The sequence below is a fragment of the Zalophus californianus genome, chromosome 15, assembly GCF_009762305.2.
Source record: "Zalophus californianus isolate mZalCal1 chromosome 15, mZalCal1.pri.v2, whole genome shotgun sequence".
In the NCBI taxonomy this organism is placed as follows: domain Eukaryota; kingdom Metazoa; phylum Chordata; class Mammalia; order Carnivora; family Otariidae; genus Zalophus; species Zalophus californianus.
Genome location: NC_045609.1, coordinates 33015730 through 33041852, shown reverse-complemented (window position 1 = coordinate 33041852; position 26123 = coordinate 33015730). Strand labels below are relative to the sequence as shown.

At 40.7% G+C, this 26123-nt stretch overlaps 1 protein-coding gene across 6 annotated transcripts in view; it reads left to right on the top strand.

Annotated features, from left to right (window-relative positions):
* ASCC1 (activating signal cointegrator 1 complex subunit 1) overlaps positions 1-26123 on the top strand; it is a 105611-nt gene that overhangs the window by 59451 nt on the left and 20037 nt on the right. For 5 of the 6 annotated variants that reach the window (XM_027596387.1, XM_027596388.2, XM_035724273.1 and 2 more), the window contains exons 8-9: positions 15884-16008; positions 22548-22633. In XM_027596387.1, the coding sequence (XP_027452188.1) occupies positions 15884-16008; positions 22548-22633 (211 nt within the window). The remainder of the gene's footprint in view (positions 1-15883; positions 16009-22547; positions 22634-26123) is intronic. The other variant, XM_035724274.1, reaches the window with a different exon arrangement.

Below are 26123 nucleotides of genomic sequence, written 5' to 3'. Positions count from 1 at the left end.
AGATGTCAGTAATTAGAGTACACTGGGGTGAGGGCAATGGTTGAGATTCTAGGGGTACCTAGACAGGCAGCAAAAAACTCTGCTCATGTGTGGGCAAGTTTTATAAAGGAACGCTTCACAGAGGAGTTTCTCTGCTGAATAAGGAGTTTGCAGGCCAGGAGAGTAACATTTTAGGAAAAGGGAGTAAGTAGCAAGTGTAGATCTAGAAGCACTGTTATATGACATGTAAAGGAAGTTGGATTTTCATTTGGTCGTTTATTCAACATAAATTTATTGAGTACCTGTTGTTTGCTAGGCACTGTGCTAGGCTGTGAATATAGAATGGTGAATAAAGCCAGGCACATTCATTATCCCTACATCATATACAGACTAATGGAGGAAACAGATGCTAACAAATAACACGTAAATGTATAGTTGACCCTTGAACAACATGGGTTGGGACTGCACAAGTCCACTTATATGCACATTTTTCCCCCAGTAAATACAGTATAGTACTGTAAATCTATTTTCTTTAGGATTTTCTTAATAACATTTTCTTTTCTCTAGCTTACTTTATTGTAAGAATACAGTACATAATACATACAATGTACAAAATATGTGTTAATAGACTCTTACGTTCTTAGTAAGGCTTCCCATCAACTGTAGTCTGCCAGTAGTTAAGCTTTAGAGGACTCAGAAGTTAGCCATGGATTTTCAACTGCACAGGGGTCAGTGCCCTTAACCCCTGCATTGTTTGAGTGTCAACTGTAATTGCGAAGTGTGGTAAAGATGAGGCAGACGGAAAATGGTGTTCTGTTAGAGGAGCTATCATAGCAATGTAGACTCCGGGGGGAGGGCAGGATCAAGGAAAGCCTCTCTCAGAAATCGATATTGAATTGAGATCTGAAGAAGTGAGAGTTTGCAGGCAAAGGAGAGGTGGGAAGGCTCTTCCCACTTGTTTTAGGTAAAAGAAAATACAGAGCAAAAACCCTGAGGCAAAAAAGTCTAACGAATTCCAGATATGGATGAGGTTTAATGAGGAAGAAGATGGCCACATGAAGAAATTAGAGGGGCTTGGACTGACAGTGGCACTAGATAAAAGAATGAAGATTAAACATGAGCAGAATAAATAAAAAGAGATCCATGTCAAGATAAATCTTAATGGAACTGCAGAGCACCAAAGACAGAAGATCTTAAAAGAAGTCACCCACAAAGGAGTGACAGTTATAAGGAACTCTCAGCAGCAATAGTGGAATATTTTAGCAGAATATTTTCTAGAGAAAATAATGGTGAACCTGGAATTGTGTACTCAGAAAAAAAAAAATCTTTAAGAACAAAGGTGAAATGGGGGCACCTGGGTGGCACAGTCAGTTAAGCATCCAGCTTTTGGTTTTGGCTCAGGTCATAATCTCCGGGTCCTGGGATTGAGCCCTGCATCAGGCTCCACACTCAGTGTGGGATCTGCTAGAGATTCTCTCTCCCTCTCCCTCATCCCCTCCCGCTCATGCTGTTTCTCTCTCAAATGAATAAATCTTTTAAAAAATGAACAAAGGTGGGGCGCCTGGGTGGCTCAGTCGTTAAGTGTCTGCCTTCGGCTCAGGTCATGATCCCAGGGTCCTGGGATCGAGCTCCGCATCGGGCTCCCTGCTCCGCGGGAAGCCTGCTTCTCCCTCTCCCACTCCCTCTGCTTGTGTTCTCTCTCTTGCTGTCTCTGTCTGTCAAATAAATAAAAATAAATTTAAAAAAATGAACAAAGGTGAAATGAAGACTGTTACAGATGAACAAAAACTTAGAGAATTTATCACTGTGAGATGTCTGCAGTAAAGGAATAATGTATAAAGGATATATTTCAAGAAAAGGAAAATGAATCCAGGATGTCTGAGGTGCAGGAAGGTTAGTATGAGATGCAGAAAAGAATGGTAAATAAATAAAATGGCAGATATTGTCTATATAAAATAATTATTTTGTAGTGGGGAGAGTTTTTTAAAAAGATAGAGCTAAAAATAAACAAAAATTAAAAAGAACATTGTTCAGTTAACATTGTTCAGTTAACTATTTGTCAGCTAAGAGCACTGTTAGTCAAGACTGAGGAGCATCTGGAGTTGAGGTATTCTAGTTTTTTTAAATTATTATTTGGGGAGAGGATGTTAAGATGTTTTTTAACTTTGTTAAGCTAAATGCGTACAGTAAAAATTTGAAAGTAAACCTAAGATAGAGTATATAAATAACAAGTAGAGAGAAAAAGGACGAAAGGGCAAATATAAATTTATAAAAAGGAGCAAGAAGCATAGGAAAAAGTGGGATGAACATTTATTTTTTTATTTATTTTTAAAGATTATTTATTTGACACAGAGAGAGAGATAGCGAGAGCAGGAACACAAGCAGGGGGAGTGGGAGAGGGAGAAGCAGGCTTCCTGCGGAGCAGGGAGCCCGATGTGGGGCTCGATCCCAGGACCCTGGGACCATGACCTGAGCCGTAGGCAGACGCTTAATGACTGAGCCACCCAGGCGCCCCTGGGATGAATATTTAAACATAAGATGATAAGAAGTCCAGAGATATATTTATTAATGATAGATGTTAATGAATAAACTCACTGGTTGAGAAACATAAGAGTAAACAAAATTCAGTTATGTACTCTTTACCAGAGATACATCCATCCATGAAGTTGCAGTAGTAGAAAGGAAAAATATACACTAGGCAAATACCAAAAGGAAGTTGGCATAACAGAATTAATATCAAACATGGTAGGCTTAGCAGTAGAGAGGACTGTTATATAATGATAAACAATTTACCAAGATGATATGATTTTAAACTTGTATGAACTCATTAGAACCATCTCAAAGTAGATTAAACCAAATTTGTATAATTACTTTTTTATTGGGGAGAAATTGAGAAATCCATGATCTGTGACATATCTTCCAGTTATTGATAGGTCAAGCAGATGTAAAATCAGTAAAGATACAGAAGATTTTGACAATTAACAGATTTGATGTAATAGTCATTTCTGGAATTATATACCCAGCAGTTAGAGAATTCATATTCTTTTCAGTCATATTGAACAGTTGAAAAAAAGTGGGAGTACACAGTAGATCATAAAGTAAGGCTTAATAAATTTCAGTTAGTTGGTATATTTACATATCATGTTTTCTGACCAGAAATAAAGCAAGATTATCTACAATTACCAAGTTATTAGAAATAATAAGAGAGTTTAGCAAAGTGATTGGCTATAAAATTCGTATAATAAAATCAATTGTTTTTCTATATACCAGCAACAAACAGAAAACATCATTTAAAAGACACCAGCCTCTTAGTTGGTTGAGCGTCTGCCTTTGGCTCAGGTCATGATCCCAGGGTCCTGGGATTGAGTCCCACATCAGGCTCCCTGCTCCGTGGGGAGCCTGCTTCTCCCTCTCCCTCTGCCTGCTGCTCCCCCTGCTTATGCCGCTCGCTTGCTCTCTGTCCAAAAAAAAAAAAAAACTTTATAAAAGACACAAGCCCTGAGACTTGCTTTGGCTAATAGAATGAGACAGGAATGATTTGTAAAACTGTCTATGCTAGGCCTTAAGAGATCTTGCAGCTTTTGTTTTGAAAGTTAACCTCTTAGGACACGGTTGCTCTTTAGGGAAGTCCAAACTTTCCAGCTGGAAAAAGAGACCACAAGGAAAAGAATTAAGGTGTCCCAGTCGACAGCCAGAAAACCAAGGCTCCAGTCATGTGAGTAGGACCATTTTAGATCCTGCAGATCCACTCTCGCTGTCCAAAGAGGAAACAGACCAAAAAAAGTAAATAAAATAGTTATAAATTATAGTAGATTCTATAAAAGAAACAAACAAGAGGATAAAAAGAATAACATAGGGGACCTACTTCAGATGCAATGGGCAGTGGAGGCATCTCTAAGGAGTTGACATTTGAGTTCAGACTTAAAAGACACAAAGTGTACTGGACAGGAAAGAGTAAGTGCAAAGACCTCGAGAGAGAGCTTTGTGTGTTTCCGCACTTAAAGAAGACCAGGGAGATGAGGCCAGAGAGGCAGGCAGAGATTTGATTACACAAAGTCTAGACAGTTGGTAAAGAATTTGTATTGTTTGGCTAGGTGCACCGAAGGGTATTAAGCAATATGGTGACATGATCTATCATTTTACAAAGGTAATGTGTGGTAGAATGGATTAGAGGGGGAAAGAATGCAAGTGGAGAAATCAGGTCATATTGCAATCCAGGCTAGAGTTGAAAGTAAGTAGCCAGGTTAGAGTGATGACAATGAAGAAAAAAAATAAAACGATACCATCCATTTACAGTAGCATCAAAGCCCGTAAGGTACTTAGGAAATAACTATAACAAAGTATGTGTAAGACCTTTTTGCAGAAAATTACAAATTATAAATAGATTATTCATGTTCATTGATAGACTTAGTTTCATAAAGACATCAGTTCTCCTCAGGGACGCCTGGGTGGCTCAGTCGGTTAAGCGTCTGCCTTCGGCTCGGGTCATGATCCCAGGGTCCTGGGATCAAGTCCCGCAAGGGGCTCCTTGCTCGGCGGGGAGCCTGCTTCTCCCTCTGCTTGCTCTCCCTGCTGCTCCCCCTGCTTGTGCTCTCTCTTTCTCTCTCTGACAAATAAATAAATAAAATCTTAAAAAAGATATCAGTTCTCCTCAAATGGTTCTATATAAATTAATGCAATTATAAGACTACATATGTAATTGAAAAGAAGAGCCAGGAACAGGAGGGGGAGTATTTAAAAGTCATTATAGGAATCCAGGTGAGAAGCAAGGCCTGAACTAGAACAATAGTGATGAGAATTGATATGTAGATTCAAGAAAAGTCAACTCTGATTGATTGGGCAGTTTTCTGAAGGTGGAGTGTAGGAGTCAGATGAATATGATCCGTTATGACTAAGCTGATTAATCTCAGGAATACAAAGATGAATTAAGACCAGGAAATCTAATAACATCCAACTCAGCAGAACAAATTTAAAAATAGTATCTAAATACACGCCTTAAAGACTTTTGATGAAATTAAGCCTATTTTTCATTTAAAACTTTCAGAAAATAGATATTGCCTAATATGATAAATACCTATTTTAAAGCAGAAACCAACAATCCTATTGAATGGTAGTTTATTGGGCTTATTATTGCCATTATAATCAGAAATAAAGCATGATTGTCTGTAATAACCATTACTCTTAAACACATTGTTCCGGAAGTTCACACTAAATCCTAAACTATAAAACAGAGGATGGTTGAAGACAAAAATTGCTGTTGAGGGTAACATTACAGTCTACTAAAAAAAGGCGCTAAAATTGATAAGAGAGCAATAAAAGTGCTAATAAGTGGTTGGACAAAAGATAAATACCCAACAATAAATAGTACTAACAAAATAGACACCATAAGAGATACACAGATGGGTAAAATGACCCTTACCTGAAGGATCCTAAATCTGCCTAAGCACTAAACTGTGAAAAGAAAACACACAAATTTTAAAAATAGAAGAAAACTAAGTAGATGTTTGATGAGTGACATGAGAAGGTCCCTGCTGGTAAAGCTATAAATAAGGACTTTCCAGAAAGCAAACTGACACTTTTATTTTATACTTTCTGGATTTGCTAATTCTCCCCACAGGAATTTTTTAGTGGAATTAATCAGATATGTGGACAGATCTCTATATGTGGGAGATCTCTGTATGTGTAATATCTATTGCATGTAGCAGTATATACTGGAAGCAATCTAAATAAACATCACAATCAGGTGAGTGGGAAATAAACTATAGAACCATCTATAGAATAGAGAATACTAGGGATCAACTAAAAATGATGTCTTGGAAAAATGGAAAATATTCACTATAGAGTATTATCTGATGAAACAGATTACAAAACAATTTGTAGATACACATTTACATTTCCCACCTCAAAAGTGGGAAAAGAGGCAAGAGAGAAATAAATCAGTTAATCTCAATACATAAAAATCTTAACAGTGGTTCTTTCCGGATAGCAAGTGATTTTTTTTTTTTTTTTTTAGATTATCTGATTCTTTTTTTTTTCCCAATAATGTTGGTATAACAGGTAAGTGTTATACTTGTTCAGGTTTACTTGGTCAGGTCAGGGTCAGTAGTAATTAGCGTGTATTTGGAAGTGGTAGAATTACAGTTTGACCTCGCTCTAACTGTGAAGCCTGTGCTCATGCTGGGGCAGAAGAGGGGATCAGGAACAGTTGGAAACAGACTACTGTTTTGAGAAGTTTGGTGAAAAGAAGATGAGAGTGTATGTGTATGTGTGCAGTTAGAGTTAAATTCCACAGCACTGCAGCCTGGTGTACCTCTGTACTGTCTTTCAGTTTGCCATCTTCCTTTCACACCCAAGCTGCTGCTGCTGCTGCTTCCTTTTTTTTTTTTTTTAAGATTTTATTTTTAAGTTATCTCAATACCCGATGTAGGGCTCGAACTCACAACCCCGAGATCAAGAGTTGCACGCTCTACCGACTGAGCCAGACAGGCGCCCCAAAGCTGCTTCTTTTTGCATTGTTTTCTTTTAAAGTATAGGCTTACGCATGGGTAAAGTGAAAATTAACTGGCTCCCTTTCCCCCGGCCCTGCCCCTCTCCATGTTCCTCCCCAGTAGACGGTAAGCAGAACAAACATGCTGAGAGTCATTGTCTACTGTGCATATCATTTTACACAAACAGGACATTACACACATGACTTAACAGTTCATTCTTATGACACGTAACCTAGAAGTTACTTTTCCGTCAGTGTGTATAGATCTCATGAAATACAACCATATTTGTCCTTCTAAGCCATAGCCTGTAATAGGACTTATTTGCTTAAAAATCTCCCAGCAGAAATGCAAATCCAAACTACAATGAGATATCACCTCATACCCGTCAGAATGGCTAAAATCAACAACACAAGAAACAACAGGTGTTGGCAAGCATGTGGAGAAAGGGGAATCTTCTTGCACTGTTGGTGGGAATGCAGACTGGTGCAGCCGCTCTGGAAAACAGTATGGAGGTTCCTCAAAAAGTTAAAAATAGAACTACCCTATGATCTAGCAATTGCACTGTTTTCCCAAAGAATACAAAGGTATTTTTCCCAAAGAATACAAAAATACTAATTCAGAGGGATGCATGCACCCTGATGTTTATAGCGGCATTCCCAACAATAGCCAAATTATGGAAACAGCTCAGGTATCCACTGATGAATAGATAAAGAAGATGTGGTGTGTGTGGGTAAAGTAGGTGATGGGGATTAATGAGTGCACTTGTGATGAGCACCAGGTGTCGTATGGAAATGTTGAATCACTATATTTACACTAATATTACTCTGTATGTTAATTAACTGGAATTTAAATAAAAACTTAGAGAAAAAAATCTCCCATCCTTTCACATCATCTTTTGAATTAATTCATATTCCTCAGTCTAGCATTCAAGGTCTTCCGGTATGAGATAATCTTACGGTAAGACCAACTTAATATTTCAATTTAATCTTCCACTACCTTGTACTTGGCCCAAGCCCAGGCCAGCTTCACCACTTATTGATGATTCTTTGTGTCTTTGTTAATATTGTTTCTTGTGACTAAAACTTTTCTTCTGTTACTTTTCATCTTTTTGTGTTCATACGCCGTTTTTCCTTATTGCTATCCTTTCTTTTTCCTTTTCTTAAGTAGACTATAAGATTCTTCATGGCAGGGCGTACTCTTCTTTGGCATTGCATATCCAGTGCCTTTTATAACTCAGGTTCATAGATGTTCAGTGAATGTTTGTTATGTACTTAATTCACTCATTCTGCAGATACACAAAATGAATTGGGTACAGTTAGCTTTTTGTCCTAAGCCCATCCTCCTAATAGCCTGTTCTGGTTCCAAGCCAGCTATACTCTGTTCAACATTTAAATTACCTGAAGCACCTTGTATTGTCTTCCTTTATAGTTACCTTAATTGATTGCAGGCTCCTTAATAACAAGGACTATATTTGCTTAGTTGTTAATTTTTGTAGTGACTAGCATAATGACTGTATACAGTAAGCACTCAGGAAATACTACTTAGTATGGAACTGAATTAAACTGGAAAAAAAGAATTCCCAAACAGAAGCCTGGAATTTGCACTTTCTAGGGAGTTGGTGATCTTTCTGCAGTACAAATCCATATCTGTAAAGATGGCTCTGGGATGCTTGAGCTTTGGAGCACTTAAGGTTTTTAAGAGCTTCTTAGATTTAAGGCACAAATAACTGTCTTCTGTTTCCATACTCTTAAGCACTATCTAAATAATAAAGTTGCTTAAGAATAATTCATAATTTTTCTCATAGCAGCCCTATATTTTTAATTCACTTATGAGGAACCAAAGGCTCTGTGACTCGTAGTCAAACAGGAAAGGATCAGTGAAGTAAGAATTGAAAGACTGTACTGTTAGAAATATACGGACATATTGTTAAATGTAGTATCTGTGACATCAACCTGAAATTTAGTGACTGTACCCAAGTACCCTTAAGTTCTTTTACTAGAACCCCAAAATATTTGTCATCAGTGAATCATGCATGCATGCAATAACTATTGAGAACTGATTATGTGTCAGGCATTAATTTAGGTGCGAAGATAAAGCAGTGAATAAGATAAAGAGCCAATCTTTGTGGAATGCACAGTGAATTGGTAACAGCAAAACTGACTTGGATTCTGGTCTCTTTGCCCTGACTTTGAGCAACTCATCCTGTCTATGCTTCATTTCCTCTTGCGTAAAATGAGAGGTTAGACTAGAACTTTTTAAAGGACTTTAGTTTCTTCAGAGTCTTAAGTCTGTGAATTGGACAGAAATCTTAATTTTCCTGAAAGACAGAGCTGGAAATTGGTTTCTTTCATTTAGTTTAATTTCCCTCCTCTAATATTTCCTATTCCCTGTTTCTATCTAACTGAACTCCCTAATCACTTCTTTTTCTTTAATAGAGGAGAAAGAAAAGAGAGGCATCATTCTGCTGTGATTTATGTGTTTTTTTTTAAGATTTTATTTATTTATTTGAGAAAGAAAGAGAGCACGAATGGGGGGAGGAGCAGAGGGAGAGGAACAAGCTGACTGCATTGAGCCTGATGTGGGGCTGGACCCCATGACACTGAGACCACTACCTAAGCCAAAATCAAGAGTTGGATGCTTAACTGACTGAGCCACCCAGGTGCCCCTCTGCTGTGATTTGTAATTGAGGTGGATTTTGCAGTGCTTGATTGTGTTCAGACTTAGGTTGTAATGCTTAAAGTGTTTCAAAACTTTGTGGTTCTCTCATAGTGTTAATTAGAAACCTCAGAACCAGTACAGTGTAGGTCTTTGCTTGGAGGTCCACATGCACAGTTAATTAAATCAATAACTATAAAATCAGGGTTATGTGCAGCATGAATATATTTCATTTTCCCCTTAGGAAAGTAGGGACTAAGTCATTTCCATGAGTCAGTCCTCTTTTTCCATCCTTATCAATATTTTATTGGTTAGCCTTTCTCATCGCTCCTCTGAAAGGTATCTAAAATGATATTTTAAAAAATCCTCCATGACAGAAAAATATTTGGGGTACATTAAGTGAAATAAGCAAGTTTAGAAAAATGTTTTGTCTTTTTAAAATTGATTATATATCTGTAGGAAAAGACTAAAAATTATATAACAAAACTTAAGTGTTTCTATGTGGATGGCCAGGTTATGATCTCCTTTTTATGCTTCTCTTCATTTTCAGTATAATTTTGTAATTAGAGAAAAAATTGAGACCGCTATGTCAGGAAGCATATCTCTCTTAACTGGCTTCCCATGCCTTTGGTTTTGTCTGCGTATCTTGCTTCTTACTGGCCCTCCTTGGTTTCCTGCAGCCTACGCAGTAAGATTCCAACCCACCCTGGCCCGAGGAGCCTCCACAGCCTGGCTTTGCTCAGCCTGCTTTTCCATTTCATCACTGCCCTTCCCTTTCTACAGATGTCTCGCGAATCCTTGGACATATTGTTCTCTTTGATATTCAGTCTTTCAGATGTTGGGGACAAAAATGCTTCTAGAATTACCTTCCACTCTTGACGATAGTATATCAGAAAAGCTTCCACTTCTCACCACCCCTATTCCTGCCACCCCAGCCATCTGGTTGTCGCGAGGGTCTCCTAACCGCCTTCTTGCTTCATCCTCACTCCACCACTGTCCTCTGCATGGCAGCCAGAGTTTTCTTTCTAAAATGTCAGTCAGATCATGTCATTCTTCTGCTGAAAACACTCTAAAAGCTCCAGCCTTACTCCATAAAAACTAGTCTTTTCAGGGGCGCCTGGGTGGCTCAGTCATTAAACGTCTGCCTTCGGCTCAGGTCATGATCCCAGGGTCCTGGGATCGAGCTCCGCATCGGGCTCCCTGCTCCGCGGGAAGCCTGCTTCTCCCTCTCCCACTCCCTCTGCTTGTGTTCCCTCCTTTGCTGTCTCTCTCTGTCTGTCAAATAAATAAATAAAATCTTTAAAAACAAACAAACAGGGGCGCCTGGGTGGCTCATTTGGTTAAGCGTCTGCCTTCGGCTCAGGTCATGATCCCAGGGTCCTGGGATGGAGTCCCGCATCGGGCTCCCTGCTCAGCAGGGAGTCTGCTTCTCCCTCTCCCACTCCCCCTGCTTGCGTTCCCTCTCTCACTGTGTCTCTCTCTGTCAAATAAATAAATAAAATCTTTAAAAAACAAACAAAAAACTAGTCTTTACAGGGGCCTATGAGCCCTATGTAAGCCCCATGTGACATGATCCTCCCCACCTCTCCAGCCTCAGCTCCATTCCATACATTGGCTTTTACCTATTCCTCAGTCGTACCACACACATGCTGCCTCATAGGTCTGTCTGTGCTGTTACTTTTCTACGCAATGCTGGTCCCTCGCGTCTCTGCTCACATGTCACTGTCTAAGGGAGGCCTTCCCTGATCACCCTGTATAAAATGGCCCATGTGCCCCCAGTGGTATTCTCATCCCTCTTTCCTGTTCCATTTTCTTCATGGCACAGAGCACCACCTGATGTAGTATATGCGTGTATGTGTCTGCTGGCCATCTGTGTCCTTCCACTAGCGTGTAAGCTGCTCGGGCAGAGGCTTGTTCACCTCTGTATTCCTGTCACCTGGAGCACATCAGCCCTTCCTGTGTCCTTTGAGATCTTATTCTGTCAGTTCCCTCTTTTGCCTAAAGTTTTATCTTTCTTCTCTATTGGATAATTTCTTGTTGTCAGTAAGCATTTTCAGTTCTTTCTCCTCATCAAAAACAAACACAAACAACCTGCCCTCAACTCTGTACATTTGAATTATCAAGGCATTAGTTTCTCTGCTTCCTTGCGAGTTTCTGGAAAGAGTTGATGTGCACTTACCCCGTCCCCCTCTCTCTGGTTTCTGCCTTGGTCCTCCGTACAAGGCTTCCGTCTTGGTGTGCTAGCACCCTGCTTCTGCAGAGCTCTGCGGTATGCTCTGACTGCGACAAGGAAGTAGGCCTTGTTTGGTTCCTTTTCTCACCTTGCTTTTCTGTGGCATTGTACCGTGCTGATTATTTTTTTTTCCCTCCTGTAATTCTCCTTTCAGCCTTTTTGAAGTCCTCTTCTGAAGTCTTTTCTTATTCCTCTTTACTGATGATCTTTGCTGGTTCCTTCTCTGCCCCTTCCACAGGCGTGTCCCTTAGGGCTCCATCCTTCGCTCTCCCTGTGGCTTACTGTGAATCCTCCTTCCCACTGTGACTGCATCTCACCCATGCTTTTATCTACTGTTTCTGCACTCACGACTCCCAAATCTGTATTTTTTTTTTTTTAAGATTTTATTCATTTGAGAGAGAGAGAGAGAGTGTGTGTGTGTGCATGGGGCGGGGCGGGGGGAGGATCAGAGGGAGAGGGCGAGGGAAAATCTTAAGCAGACTGCACTGAGCACAGCCTGACAGGGGGCTCAATCTCATGACCCTGAGATCATGACCTGAGCTGAAATCAAGAGGACGCTTACCTGACTGAGCCACCAAGGCACCCCTCAAATCTGTATCTTTTGTCCAGATTTTTCTCTTGTGTTTCAGGCTTGTATTTCCATCCCTCTCCTGGACCTGTCCTACTTGATGTCCCATGTCACATATTCAAAAGCATACACAGTATTAATTCTCTCCTTGGAACGACATAGCATAACAGTAGCAATTGCTTCTCCCCAGCTGCCCATCTTGGTCAGTGGCCCACATGGTCATGTAAGGCAGACTCTTGTGAGTCACCCCAGCTGCTCTCTGTGCTTGAATGCCGCCATGTCTGAGGGCACCAGCCTCTCTCACACGGCTCTTGTGAAGCCAATCTCTTGTCTTGGTTCTCATTGCCCCTGCCATAGTTTAGATGTTCCTCCTTTTCCCCCTTCATAGCACAGTCCTTAAAGCCCGTGCTCTGAAACCAGATGGCATGGGTTCTGATTTTGGATCTGTCACGTATTAGTTATGTGACTTTGGTCAAGTTTTATAACTTCTCTGTGCCTCAGTTCCCGCATTAGTAAAATAGGGATAATAATACGTTGTGAGGATGAAATGTGTTAACAGATATCGAGTGTTTAAAATAATGCCTGACACTGTTCTAGCCACCCTCTCTCTCTCTGGTCTGTTCTTCTAAAATGTTTTCTACTCTGCTACAGCATCAGCTTTCAGAAATGGACATCTGACCACATCATTCTCTTTTTAAAATCTCTGTGGCTTCTGATGGTCTGACCACCACTTCTATCCAGTTCATCTCCATTGTTCCTTTTCCTTCACTCACTGCTACAGCTATATTCAGTAATCAGCAGTTTTCCAAATAAGATGTGATCGCGCATGCTTTGGCATCTTTGTACTATTTCTTCTGCTTGAAGTGTTTTTCCTTACCAGTTTTATCTGCGAGTCTTCAGCGATCCTTCAAGACCATGTTTATTTTATTTTTTACATTCACTTCCCACTTTTTTTTAAGAGAGAGAGAGAGTGTGTGTGTGTGTGTGTGTATGTGAGTGGGGGGGATGGCAGAGGGAGAGAACCTCAAGCAGACTCCCTGCCAAGCATGCAGCACGACTCGGGGGCTCAATCTCACAACCTGTGAGATTGTGACCTGAGCCAAAACCATGAGTCGGACACCCAACTGACTGAACCACCCAGGCACTCCTCACTTCTCACTTTTTAACCAGTCACATCCATCAATTAACCAATCACAGCCAGTAGTTACTGAAAGCCAAATATAATGGTGTTCTGGAAGATACAAGAAAATATAACACGCTCTTGAGGAGCATGCAATCTAGTAGGGGAACAGGACAGAGAGACTTGAAACAGCAAGGGACTGTCCCTGAGAATGCTAAGTAGAGCACACGTAAGTAGAGCAGCATTTCAGAGAAGGGCAGAATCACTGCTCACAGGTACAGGGGAGTGAATGGGGTGTTAGGGTGTTTAGAAAGGCTTCATGGAAGAGTGAGATTTGAGTTGGGCCTGGAAGGATGATAAGATCTGCATAGGTGGAGGGAGGGGGTGGATCCTGTGGCTCAGGGAACAAAAGGCACAGAGGTGGCAGCTGTCAAGCTGAGTGGAGGAAGCCTGATAAGAAAAGGTGCGTGTTGAGGAGTGCCGAGGTCACGAGGCTGTGTGGAATCACGGGGCTCTCCAGAGCCCGGAGCATCTTGAGGGACTGGTGTGTTGTAATGTTCTACCCTGTGCCAGGCCACCCTGGAGCCTGACGCAAAGGGATAACTCAGCAACATTGATCTCATCTTCATTCAAAATTTTGATATTCTGTTCATCATGGACTTTTTTTTTGGCATTTTGATTTTTTAAAATACTGCATTAAAACATTTATTTTGGTTACTGCATTTTTTGGCACCCCCTTCAATTTTGTGCCCGAGGTCATTTCCTCACTTACTTCGGCCCCAGTCCCAGCCCTGTGTTCTGGTTCTGAAATTCAGTAGAGGGGACATGGGTATTTACTTTATTGTTATTATTCTTAATTATGGCTTACTCATGTTATACATGTTTCTTGATTAGTAGACAGTATTTCATAAAAAGCAATTAAAGTAAATTAGGATTTTAAGAAGATTAATTTGGAACTTTAGAGCCTGAAAACCATGAAAAGGAAAATAATTGTGTTTCCGAGTCAATTTCTGGGGGACAATAACTTTCTTTTGCTGCAGTGCACGCAGTGCAAGCAAAAAGAGTTGTTTTGCTCATGTCTAAATGGGGGGAAGATCCCTGGAGGGTTGGGGGACTAGGGGCTGTTGTCCACTTGGAGACAGACATCAAGCAACTGAGTTGCTGCAGCCGGCGTGTTCTGCCTGAGGCAGGCTCCCACAAATGGGCCGCACAGGCTAGGCTTGGCCCCCATCTCACATAAAGGAAAGCTGTCTAGCCTTGCTCAAGAAGCAGCTGCTCACTGGCCACAGTGCTTACACTGTGGACCATTACACGTGGGCCATGGCCCAAGAAGTGATGGAAGATTCACGAACTCTAAATTTTTCAGGGCTACCTGTATCCAGGAAAGAGGTGATGTTTGACACAAAGAGTATTACTAGTCCATCTAAAAATGTGAAATCTGTTGTTCATTAGTACACTCGTGACTCACGGAGGATGATTTGGCGCCAGAGAAGTCAATGAGCATCAGCACAAATCTCAGAGAAGGGTGAGGGGAAGGTTGTAAGGGGCAGGCTGTGCCCTGTGACTGCCCCCAGACGCCCTGCCCTGTCATTTCATGGGGACCCGCCACATATCCAGCATGAGCTGCTTCCGTCTCAGAGTAGACATTCTGGCACAATATGTAGAAGCCACAGGCTGCATTTTACCATCAGATGAGTGGGTGGTCACAGAAGATGGCTGCTTCCTGAGGCCTCGGACCATTGTCTGCTCACCACACACCTGCTGGATCGCTGACCCCTCTTGTCAGCATAGCCAGCAAAGTTGTTCTTCAGAACTGAAGGAGAGATAAATGAGTTTTCCAGACAAACAAAAGGTGACGGAGTTCATCACCACTACAATGGCCTTACAAGAAATGTTAAAGGGAGTTCCTCTTTTTTTTTTAAGATTTTATTTATTTGACAGAGAGAGAGAGACAGCCAGAGAGGGAACACAAGCAGGGGGAGTGGGAGAGGGAGAAGCAGGCTCCCCGCTGAGCAGGGAGCGCGATGCGGGGCTCGATCCCAGGACCCCGAGACCATGACCTGAGCCGAAGGCAGACGCCCAATGACTGAGCCACCCAGGCGCCCCTAAAGGGAGTTCTTCAGGCTATTGAGCACAAGCCCTGAACAGGATGAAAACTTCTGTGCAAGAATTGCTTCTGGGAGAGGTATTAGAATGAATGGCCATCGTCAAGCTAGAACTCAGCCACTGCAGAGCCCTTACTGCTTAGAGCTACCTGGAGCCCACCTGGGGAAGAGTCATGCAGCCAATGGATTTTCCTATAGTTGTCTTTATCGGTACTACGCTTCAGTCTCGGTGAAACACTGGGACAGTGTCCAAGGCTACTGGGATCTTCAGAGTGCAGGCTCCTTCCCAGGGAGCAAATGTCTTAAAATCGTACCAGACCTCCTTTGATCCTGGCAGAAACATAACACATGGGAGCTTTAGGGTCTCTGACTGGATGAAGCAATAAAGCACTTCTTTTTAGGCAACTCTCTGTTGAGTCTGGCTTCTTGAGCCCTATCCTGAGATGCTGAGCTTCCATATTCCTTCAAGATCATGTTTAAACCTCCTGTAAGAACCTTGCCCTCTCCATGTATGGTTGGTCCCTCCCTTAACAATCCTCATGATGTATTTCAGTGTTACGGTTTCCATGTCCATCTGTTCCACAAGGCTGTGAACACCATGGTGGTGGGGACTGTAGCCTTTGCAGGGTCTTGTACAGTGACTGGCCCAGAACAGATACTCTGTCAACATTGAATCGGTAATCAGGAGTTCAGAGTTTACTAAGATTTTTATACTTCTTCCTTCGATTTCTTCAGGCTGCAGGAATTAGTCGATCGAGTGCTGGAACGTTTTCAGGCATCTGGACTAATAGTGAAAGAGTGGAATAGTGTGAAACTCCATGCGACAGTGATGAACACTCTATTCAGGAAGGACCCCAATGGTAAGTCCCCCATAGAACTGTAGCATAGTTTAGGATCAGCAAGGCCTTGTAATATCCTTGGGGTTCGAACAAGACGGGCTATCAAAGAATCTCTGGGAATCTTTCTTTGAATCTTTAACTTGTTTTGATGAGCACGGTGGAAGTGGTGAGGGAGATACCTAGCGTGGGACCATGACATTCCAGATCTTTGATTTCTGTTGCACATAGGGTTTCCAGATTTAGCAAAAAGAAATACAAAATGCCCAGGTAAATTTTAGGTAAACAGTGAATAATTATTTTAGTATAAGTCTGTCTCTTGGCGATACTTGGTGGCTTTTTGAAAAGAAGAAAGACGGAAGGAAGATTAGCTAATAAAAGTAAAGGTTAGGCCAGTGGTTCTCAACTAGGGGCAACTTTGTGCACGTCACCCCTTCCCCTGCCCCAGGACATTCGGTTGTCACACTTAGGGGTTGAGGGTGCATTGCTGCTGGCATCTAGTGGGAAGAGGCCAGGGATGCTACTTAACTCTCTACAATGGACAGGACAGCACACCTCAACAAAGAAGTATCTAGAAATGTCAGTAGCACCAAGGTTGAGAAACCTGGTGTTAGAGTAATAATTTTTCCTCTCATGGAATCTGAGCCTTTATATAAAAATACCTTGTTTTGACCCTTGATTTGGGATAATTATCTACATTTCAAAAAGTATTTTTCTTTTCTTCCATTGTCTTCTCCACCCTACCCCCAAGTGAAAGCTTTTCTAGCACATTTAGGATCTGTCTGACCAGGAGCCGCAAATCAAATTACATGTAGCTTCTCCTTCTAAAACTTGTTTGAAATATATCAGCACTAAAATCCCATATTCAGGTTTTATTTTCTTTGTTTAGGACCTGACCTTAGTTTTAGAAAGTTTAGGTTGGAAGAGGACTCCATCAGGACTTGAACCCATAAACTATTTGTAGATTTATACTTTAGGACAGTTTGTGTGTTCCTTTTTGTCAAAGTACAGTTGACCCTTGAACAACAGTTTGCACTGTGCTGGTCCACTTTTACATGGAATTCTTTCAGTAACTACAGTATAGTACTGTAAATGTGTTTTCTGTTCCTTAAAATTTTCTTAATATTTTCTTTTTTCTTGGGGTGCCTGGATGGCTCAGTTGGTTAAGCGTCTGCCTTCGGCTCAGGTCATGATCCTGGAGTCCCAGGATCGAGCCCTGCATTGGGCTCCCCACTCAGCAGGGAGTCTGACCCTCCCCCCTCTCATACTCTCTCTTTCACTCTCTCAAATAAATAAAATCTTGAAAAAAGTACTTTATTTTTCTTGTTTACTTTATTGTAAGAATGCAGTATATAATACATATAACATACAAAATATGTATTAATTGACTGGTTATATTATCAGTAAGGCTTTTGGCCAACAGTAGTAGTTAGTTTTAGGGGGGGTCAAAAGATACACACGAGTTTTCAACTACATGGGGGTTGGTGCCCCTAATCCCCATTGTTCAAGGGTCAACTGTACATCTTTTTATTTCTTTCGGATGTATACCAAAGATCCCAACTGGAAGTCATTTAATATTAACCTGATTTTCTTTTCTTTTCTTTTTTTTTTTTTAAGACTTTATTTATTTGTTTGACAGAAAGAGACAGCGAGAGAGGGAACACAAGCAGGCGGAGTGGGAGAGGGAGAAGCAGGCTTCCCGCCGAGCAGGGAGCCCTATGCAGGGATCATGACCCAAGCCGAAGGCAGACACTTAACGACTGAGCCACTCAGGCACCCCAACCTGATTTTCTTAGAGCCATTGTAGGACTAAGAGTTGTGTAACTGTCCACATTTTGGTTCTAGTGTTAATGTTTTGTGATGTTAGATTGTATTTTATTTAAGATTTTTCTAAACAAATCACTGTTTTACCTTTGGGAGTACTAAGATCAAAAATGGTTCAAATGACTAAGTCAAAGCCTATAGACTCTTGTTTGGGTACTTAATAGAATCCAAAACTCTATACTTGTTCTGATGGAATACTTTTTTTTTTTCATTTGGGTGGTAGTATTGCAGAAGAATATTTGGAATTTTTGGGAAAAAATTTCTGGACTATTTCATATATATGTATGTACCTTGTCCAGTGGGAACATTTAAAGGAGTTTGTGGTATTTATTTTGTTCTGGATGGTCAGTTTTAAGTTTGGAAATATACATAGATCCTCTGAGGTGATGTACATTTTAACATCACTATGTAAAGTTCTAGAGCTCTAGAGTATACTCTAAATTCTTCGGTTCAGAAGATATATTGTATCCAGTACCATCCAATAGAACTCCCTGTGATGATGGAAATATTCTGTACCTGTGATGTCCAGGATGGTAGCCACTATCCATAAGTAGTTACTGAGCAGTTAGAAGTGGCTGGTGAGGCTGAGAAAGTAAACTTTTCACTTTAATTAATTTAAATTAATTAAATTTAAATAATCACGTATGACTAGAGGCTACTAATTTGGACAGTGCAGGTATAGACAGTGTTTTATTAGACATTTAATGCTATCAGCAGTACATTCTGAAAACGTCCTAGTCTTTAAATCTTACTTCAGAACTCTTAAGATATGCCATTATTAACTAACCTTTTGACATAAAAGAGTTGAATTATGCAGGAATCTGTATCTTCTAAATTGTGTGGATCCAGATTTATATTCATTTAGCACTAGAGCTCTATGTAAGAAAATGTTCTGTGTACACGTCTAGTTATCCTCCGTAGTGTAGTGGTTATCACGTTCGCCTCACACAGTCTAGTTATTCTTTCCTACTTAGAGGTAGTTTGAATATAACACCTTTATTGAGATACAATCCACATACTATATGATTCACTCATTTAAAATATGTAATTCAGGGTTGCCTGGGTGGGTCAGTCAGTTGAGCATCCGACTCTTAATTTTGGCTCAAGTCATGATCTCAGGGTCGTGAGATTGAGCCCCATGTCGCGCTATGCACTTGACGGGAAGTCTTCTTGAGGTTCTCTCTTTCCCCCTCCCTCTGCCCCTCTCCCTGCTCATATGTGCGCACGTGCACACATGCTCTCTCCCTCCCTCAAATAAATAAATCTTTAAAAAAATAACAAAATAAAAATATATAATTCAGTGATTTTTAGTGTAGTCAGAGTTACGCAACCATTACCATGATCAATTTTAGAACATTTTCATCAGAAACCCCATTGGCAGTGTGACTCCTCATTTCCTCCTAAAGTTTTAGTCCTAGGTACCATCAGTCTACTTTCTGTCCTATTAATTTGCCTTTTCTGGATATTTTGTATAAATAGAATCATGCAATATGTGATGTTCTGTGACTGGTTTCTTTCACCTAGCCTAATGTTTACAGGGTTCATCCATGTGATAACATAACATGTATTATACCTCATTTCCTTTTAGTGCTAAATAATCTTCCATTGTGTGGTTGTACCACATCTTATCCATTCCTCAGTTAATGGACATTTGTATTGTTCCTTCTTTTTGATTATTACAGTTAATGCTGCTATGAACAATTACGTACAAGTTTTTGTGTGGGGATATCTTTTCACTTCTCTTGGGTATATACTTAAGAGTGAAATTTCTGGGTCCTATGGTAACCAGTGTTTAACTTTTTGAGGAACTGCCAGACTGTTTTCCAAAACGACTGTACCACTTTACGTTCCTACCAGCAGTGCACCAGGGTTCCATTTTCTCCACATCTTTGCTAACACTCGTTATTTATCTATCTTTTTGATTATTGCCATCATTTTAGATGTGAGGTAGTATCTCATTTTAGTTTTGATTTGCTTTTCCCTGATGGCTAATGCAACTTACAGGTTTTGAACCTGTCATTAAGCATTTCAGTCTTCAGGGGCACCTGGGTGGCTCAGTTGGTTAAGCATCCAGCACTTGATTTTGGCTCAGGTTATGATCTCAGGCTTGTGAGATCAAGCCCTGCGTGGGGCTCTGCATTGGATGTGGAGCCTGCTTAAGATAATCTCTTCCTCCGCCCTCACAAAAAAAACATTTCAATCTTCAGGTATCATGACTGCTTTTTTTTTTTTTTTTTTTTTTTTATGGAGCCCAATGAGGGGCTTGAACTCAGGACCCTGAGATCAAGACCTGAACTGAGATCAAGTGTTGGGCGCTTAACCGACTGAGCCTCCCAGGCACTCCTCATTACTGCTTTTTAATTGATATTTGTTTAGTATGGATTTACTTTAAAGTTTCACATCACCTCTTGGGGCACCTGGGTGGTGCGGAGTTGGTTGAGTGTCCGACTCTCGGTTTTGGCTCAGGTCGTGATCTCAGGGTTGTGAGATTGAGCCCCACTTCGGGCTGTGTGCTCAGTGCAGAGTCTGCTTGGGATTCTCTCTCCCTCTCCCTCTGCCCCTCTCCCTGCCCCCCCACCAAGTGTGCATGCACGTGCATGCTCTCTTTCTCTCTCTCTCAAATAAATAAATGAATCTTTAAAGTTTCACATCTCTTAACAGGGGACCTGTTTTTAATTTGTGAAATATACATGGTATTGGGTTCTTTGATTAAGAGAATACTCTCTCATTAGAAGTTACTGAAGTGTAATTCCAGTGGGCTGGCTAACATATATTGTGCTCATGGAGTTAGCAGCCTAGATATACTTTACCAATTCTGACTTGGTAGTCTCCATACCTATATATAATAAAAGAGCATATTCAGAAGTGGAAATACAAATATTTTTGAGTGTCTGTTGGTGGGCAAGAAAGGGTTGATATTTTAGAAAATATTCTGAGGGTTAAATATTTCTTAAGGATGCTTTGAATTTTCTATACCTTGGATTCTTCTCTGGCTGAATTTTTACTTGAAAAGGGCATAGAATAAGGTGTTTCACTCTTTCTTACCTGTCATGCCTTTCCTTTGAAATCCTTTTTCCTGCTATACTTGAAGGATGTCTTTTGGGATAAGCAAGCTAAATTAATACAAGGTCATAGATTTGCTGCATTTCTGTGTAGAATGTCTGTAAAGATACCTTTGATTGCAACTGAAAGGGGTTCTCTCATTTGGGGGGAGGTCCTTAAACCAACCCACTTCATGTTGGTTGCAACCCAAATCAATGTCACCAGCATTTTGACTACTTAAGGTGTGAATTTTTGTATATTTTTACATATTTTAAAATGCATATAGCTTATACAAATCTTGGGTTTTTAGACCACCAGGGACCTTTGGAGATCACCTAGTCTTAACCTGTAACTGTATAAATGAACTGAGGTCCATAGAGGAGACATAATTTGCCTAAGAATATGGCTCATTTTACATACAAACACCCCCCCCCATCTTCTTTTATCCATTCATCTGTCGTTGGACATTTAGGCTGCTTCCATATCTTGGCTATTGTAAATAATGCTGCAGTAAACATAGGCATACATATATCTTTTTGATTTAGTATTTTCATTTTCTTTGAAGATGGAAGTGGAATTACTGGATTGTATGGTATTTCTATTTTACTTTTTTTTAAGGAACCTTCATACTCATGCTTTAGTTTGCATTCCCATCAGCAGTGCATGAAGGTTCCTTTTGCTCTGTGTCCTTGCCAACACTTGTCATTTCTTGTCTTTTTGATGAATGGGTAAAGAAGATGTGTGGGTGTGTGTGTACATATATATACATACACAACGGAATACAACTCAGCCATAAAAAAGAATGAACTTTGCCATTTATGACAACATGGATGGACCAAGAGCACAGTATGCAAAGTGAAATAAATCAGAGAAAGACAAATACCAAATGATTTTACTTATATATAGAATCTGTACATTTTTTTAAAAGATTATTTATTATTTGAGAGAGAAAGAGCGTACACAGAGGGAGAGGAGAGAGAGAGAAGCAGACTCCCTGCTGAACAGAGAGCCTGACTTGGGGCTCGATCCCAGGACCCCGAGATCATGATCTGAGCCAAAGGCAGATGCTCAGCTGACTGAGCCACCCAGGCACCCCTTTACTTATAGGTAGAATCTAAAAAACAAACAACAAAAGCAGATGCATAAATATTAGAGAACAAACTGGTGGTTGCCAGAGGGGAGATTGGGGTGGCATTGGCAAAATAGGTAAAGGGGATTAAGAGGTACAAACTTCCAGTTATAAAATAAATAAGTTACAGAGGTGAAAAGTATAGCATGGGGAAGACAGCCAATAATATTGTAATAACATTGTATGACAGATGGTGTGTGGCAGATGGTGGCTACACTTAGCGTGGTGAGCACTGAGTAATGTATAGAATTGTCAAATCACTGTGTTGTACACCTGAAATTACTATAACATTGTATGTCAACTATACTTTAAAAAAAAGAATATGGTTAATTACATAGGTAACGTACCTTGAGTACTTGGACGGTGTTGAATGAATAAATGTATACTGAATTGATGACAGAGCTGAGGCTGGACTCTGGGCCTCTTGACTCAGACTGATGTTTTTCCCTCCTATTAAGCCATGTTCCAGATAGTACAGATTTTGCTAGTTGTACTATAGAAACCCAAAAGAAAACAAACGTAAATAACCCAAGCTTCTCTTCTAACATTATCTTTGAAATATTTACAGCTGAAGGCAGGTACAATCTCTACACAGCAGATGGCAAATACATCTTCAAGGAAAGAGAATCATTTGATGGGCGAAACATTTTAAAGGTCAGTACGTGGCAGGGTGAATTGGAAATCCTTTGGCATGTGTCCGAAAATAAGAGAGGAAAACAAGTCGTTCTCCTTTTAACAATAAAGTATATTTTTCTCATGCTTCTCCTGAGGATCATTGATTCAAAGGTCTGGCCAAAAAAAAAAAAAATATTTTTTTTAATGTCCTAAAGGAAGAGAAATCTTTTTGAATCTGTTGAAGCTGTGATATCTCTTAGAGTACTTAAAATTGGTGAGTTCAGAAACAAGTACCCTGAGTACACGGACTCAGGAATACGTTGATTTTAACCTGGTGAGTTTTACTCTCTATTTTACCTCTGGAGGTCTGAGTTTGCAATTTTTTTTTTAAGTGAAAAAGAATTGTTTGTTTTGTTCTAGTAGACTTTTTTCTTCACCCACAGTCCCTCTCTAAAGTTGCTTTGTAATCTGTTTTTACTCAGGAATAGCCCATGTTCTGAAAAGTAGGTGGTCTCTTTCTGACAGTTGAGGCTTTGCTTCCTGAGTGTTAAATTAATCTATGAAATTTCCATAAAAAGGGTTCTTCAGGATTGCATTTATGTTTCTCCTACAGACCACATTCTGTAATATCCATGATTTATGCCGCCTCTGTCAGGTTAGCATGTCATTGTGCCTCTGGGCAAATGGAAACAGAAGTTGATACAACCGAGGGGTTTTGGATTCTTCATTTCACTTGTTCTATAATGGTTTAGGTCATACCTTTTTTTTTTTAAGATTTTATTTATTTATTTGACAGAGAGACACAGCGAGAGCAGGAACACAAGCAGGGGGAGTGGGAGAGGGAGAAGCAGGTTTCCCGCGGAGCAGGGAGCCCGATGCGGAGCTCGATCCCAGGACCCTGAGATCATGACCTGAGCCGAAGGCAGACGTTTAACGACTGAGCCACCCAGGCGCCCCTAGGTCATACCTTTTCAAGGCCATACATTTTTTGGAGCTGGGAGGAGAGTGTATGTATATAACTTCAGAATAAGCTTTAGCTTTAGAAATGCTTTTTGTTTTTCCTTCTCCACCCCATCTTCCATTGCCTTATCTGGTCACTTGGCATTTTTCTTGCAAAATGCCTGATGTGACCCCATTACCTCTAATGACATCACTTCAGCAGCTGCAAACTTCTTACCGCAGAGCCCGGCCTCACAGTGACCGGATTCCCTCTTAGGCAGGCATTCAGGCTCCTGCCCTGCCGAGCTATGTCAATTTCTTCTTTTCCTTGCTATCTTTCCTCTTTTTTGAGTGCTCCTCTTGTTGTCAAAGTAGCTATGGTAGCTTTGGTTTGAGTGGCAAGCTGCTAATGTATTCAGCTGTAGTTTACTGATTTTCCCAGGCCCCTAGCTTCAGTGTGATATGAATCTTTCTCCTCCTCCATCTCATTTCCTGGGGCTTTTCCAATAATAACATTAATCACTTTGCTTTTTTGTTGTTGTTGTTAATTTGATTAAGAAAGAAAGTAGACCAAATGGGGAGAGAAATCTGTAGGAATGACTCAAGCCACCTTGATTCTTTTGGAATCAGAATTAAAGCTCTGAAGGTGTGCTGATGAAAGTCAAGTGTGAGGTGCTGGGCCATCTGTAAGAGGGAGGTGATGGCAGAGAGCGTGTGCCGTGGCTGCAGGAACGGTAGGGGTCTCTCGCCTGATACTTCGTTTCTCTCACTCTGGAGAGCCAGTCTTCCAATTTAAAGATGCTTTGCCTCGAAGTCTTCCTCACCACCCCAGTGATGACATGGGTGCAGCTCCCTCTAGTGTTAACAAGGGCTTGCTCTGTTAGTAGCACCCTTCCCGGTTCATGCCTCCTCAGAGTTCTAGAGCTGGGCTCAGCCAGGGACTTCCAGACCATTTAATCCACTTTCCCGCTTCGGTCTCTCAGGGCACAAGATCCAGTGTGGTTAAAGCGATTTGCCAAAGGTTACCGCTAGTTAGTGGCAGAGTCTGAATCAACAAAAAGATTCAGATCACAGGGTTAGCATTGTTTCTGTTGCCTCCCATAAAGATGCTTCGTGTTTAGGTAGAGATCATTAGGTATTTGAAGTTGGGCATATCTGTTTGAACTGTGATAAAGTCTGATTAGAAGTCATTTCGTAAATGTTGGGGCAATGGTGTGTGCCAGTTAGTCTAAATCCGTGGCTAATTAAGAATTAGACTTGAATTGAATGCAATACTAACGCACCAACAGAAGTACTTATTGAGTGTATACCATCTGCCAGAGCATGTGCCCTGCAGATAAAACAGTCATTATGATACAGTCCCTGCCTTCCAGGAGCTTCCTGTCTTTGAGGAGTACAGATGGTTAATAGGCAATTACAGTACAAAATGATGGGGGTGAGTTATGAATATAGAGAAGTCCCTTTGAACACAGATAGAACAAAGTGTGCTTTGATACAGTGTCCAATATTTTACTTTTTAATCATTAGCTGCAGAAAATGTAAGCTTTCACCTACATTCGGTCAAAGGAATTCACTTTTCTTTGAGAATAAAGGTAAAACATGGCCTCCAACAATTAGCCATGCCCAAAGGCAGAAGAGGTGATAATTGTGTTTGTGAAGCAGCTATAGTAGCCCACCTTTTGGAATTACCATGAGTGAACATGCCTTTCTCAATTAGAACATGAGAACCCACGGGCCCAGAAACCCTTGGGGAGAAAAAGATTCATAAAAACCGATGAATCATATATGTAGTTTTATACCAGATAAAATTATTATGTTTAGAAGGAGAAAGCATCAATTTCACTAACAAGATAGGAACTGACTTGGAGAAGACCGAAAGGTTAACTGCACTGGTTGTTCAGGAGGCCAAGCATATGTGGGTAGCATATTAACAGCTGCATAGGTCAAGGATCAGGAATGCTGGTGATGAGAAGCAGCCTTGGAAAAAAATCAACTTCATCTACTATTCAAAGAGAAACAAAACGAGGAAGCAAGTCATTGCTCATTGCTGTAGGAATTTAATAAGTAACAGCCAATTGCTATTCTACTCCATGAAGAGAATCGGTCCTTTTGGCTTGGTGGAATATTATGTGTTCTGGGTGCCTTAATAAGAAAGAGAAAAAGTCTTTAATGACTTTGGGAGGTAGAAGCCACATTTTTCTTTTGTACTGCTCTTTTGAGAGTTGTTGCAGCGGTAATAGACCAGCATTGGGTTATTCCTAGCTAAAGTAAGAATTTTCTTACCTTAAGAAGGACTTTGGAAGAACTGACAACTAAAGAATCACTGTCCTGTGTTTTTTGAACCAGAAAAGGAACATATTTAGTTATGGTGGGTTGTGAGGGAAGACTGACAGCTCTGAAAGGAGAATGTACAAGGGAAGAAGACCTAGGCCAAATTCAGAGGGTAGTGTCCCCTCAGAGAGTTTCTATTTCTGATCTAAGAAATAGGAGCAAAGATGTTGTTTGTTTATCCGTAAGGCAGTGATAAACTTGAAATTGGAGAAACCATGCCGACCTAAAGACACACTGCTAGAAATAACTGCCCCCTTGC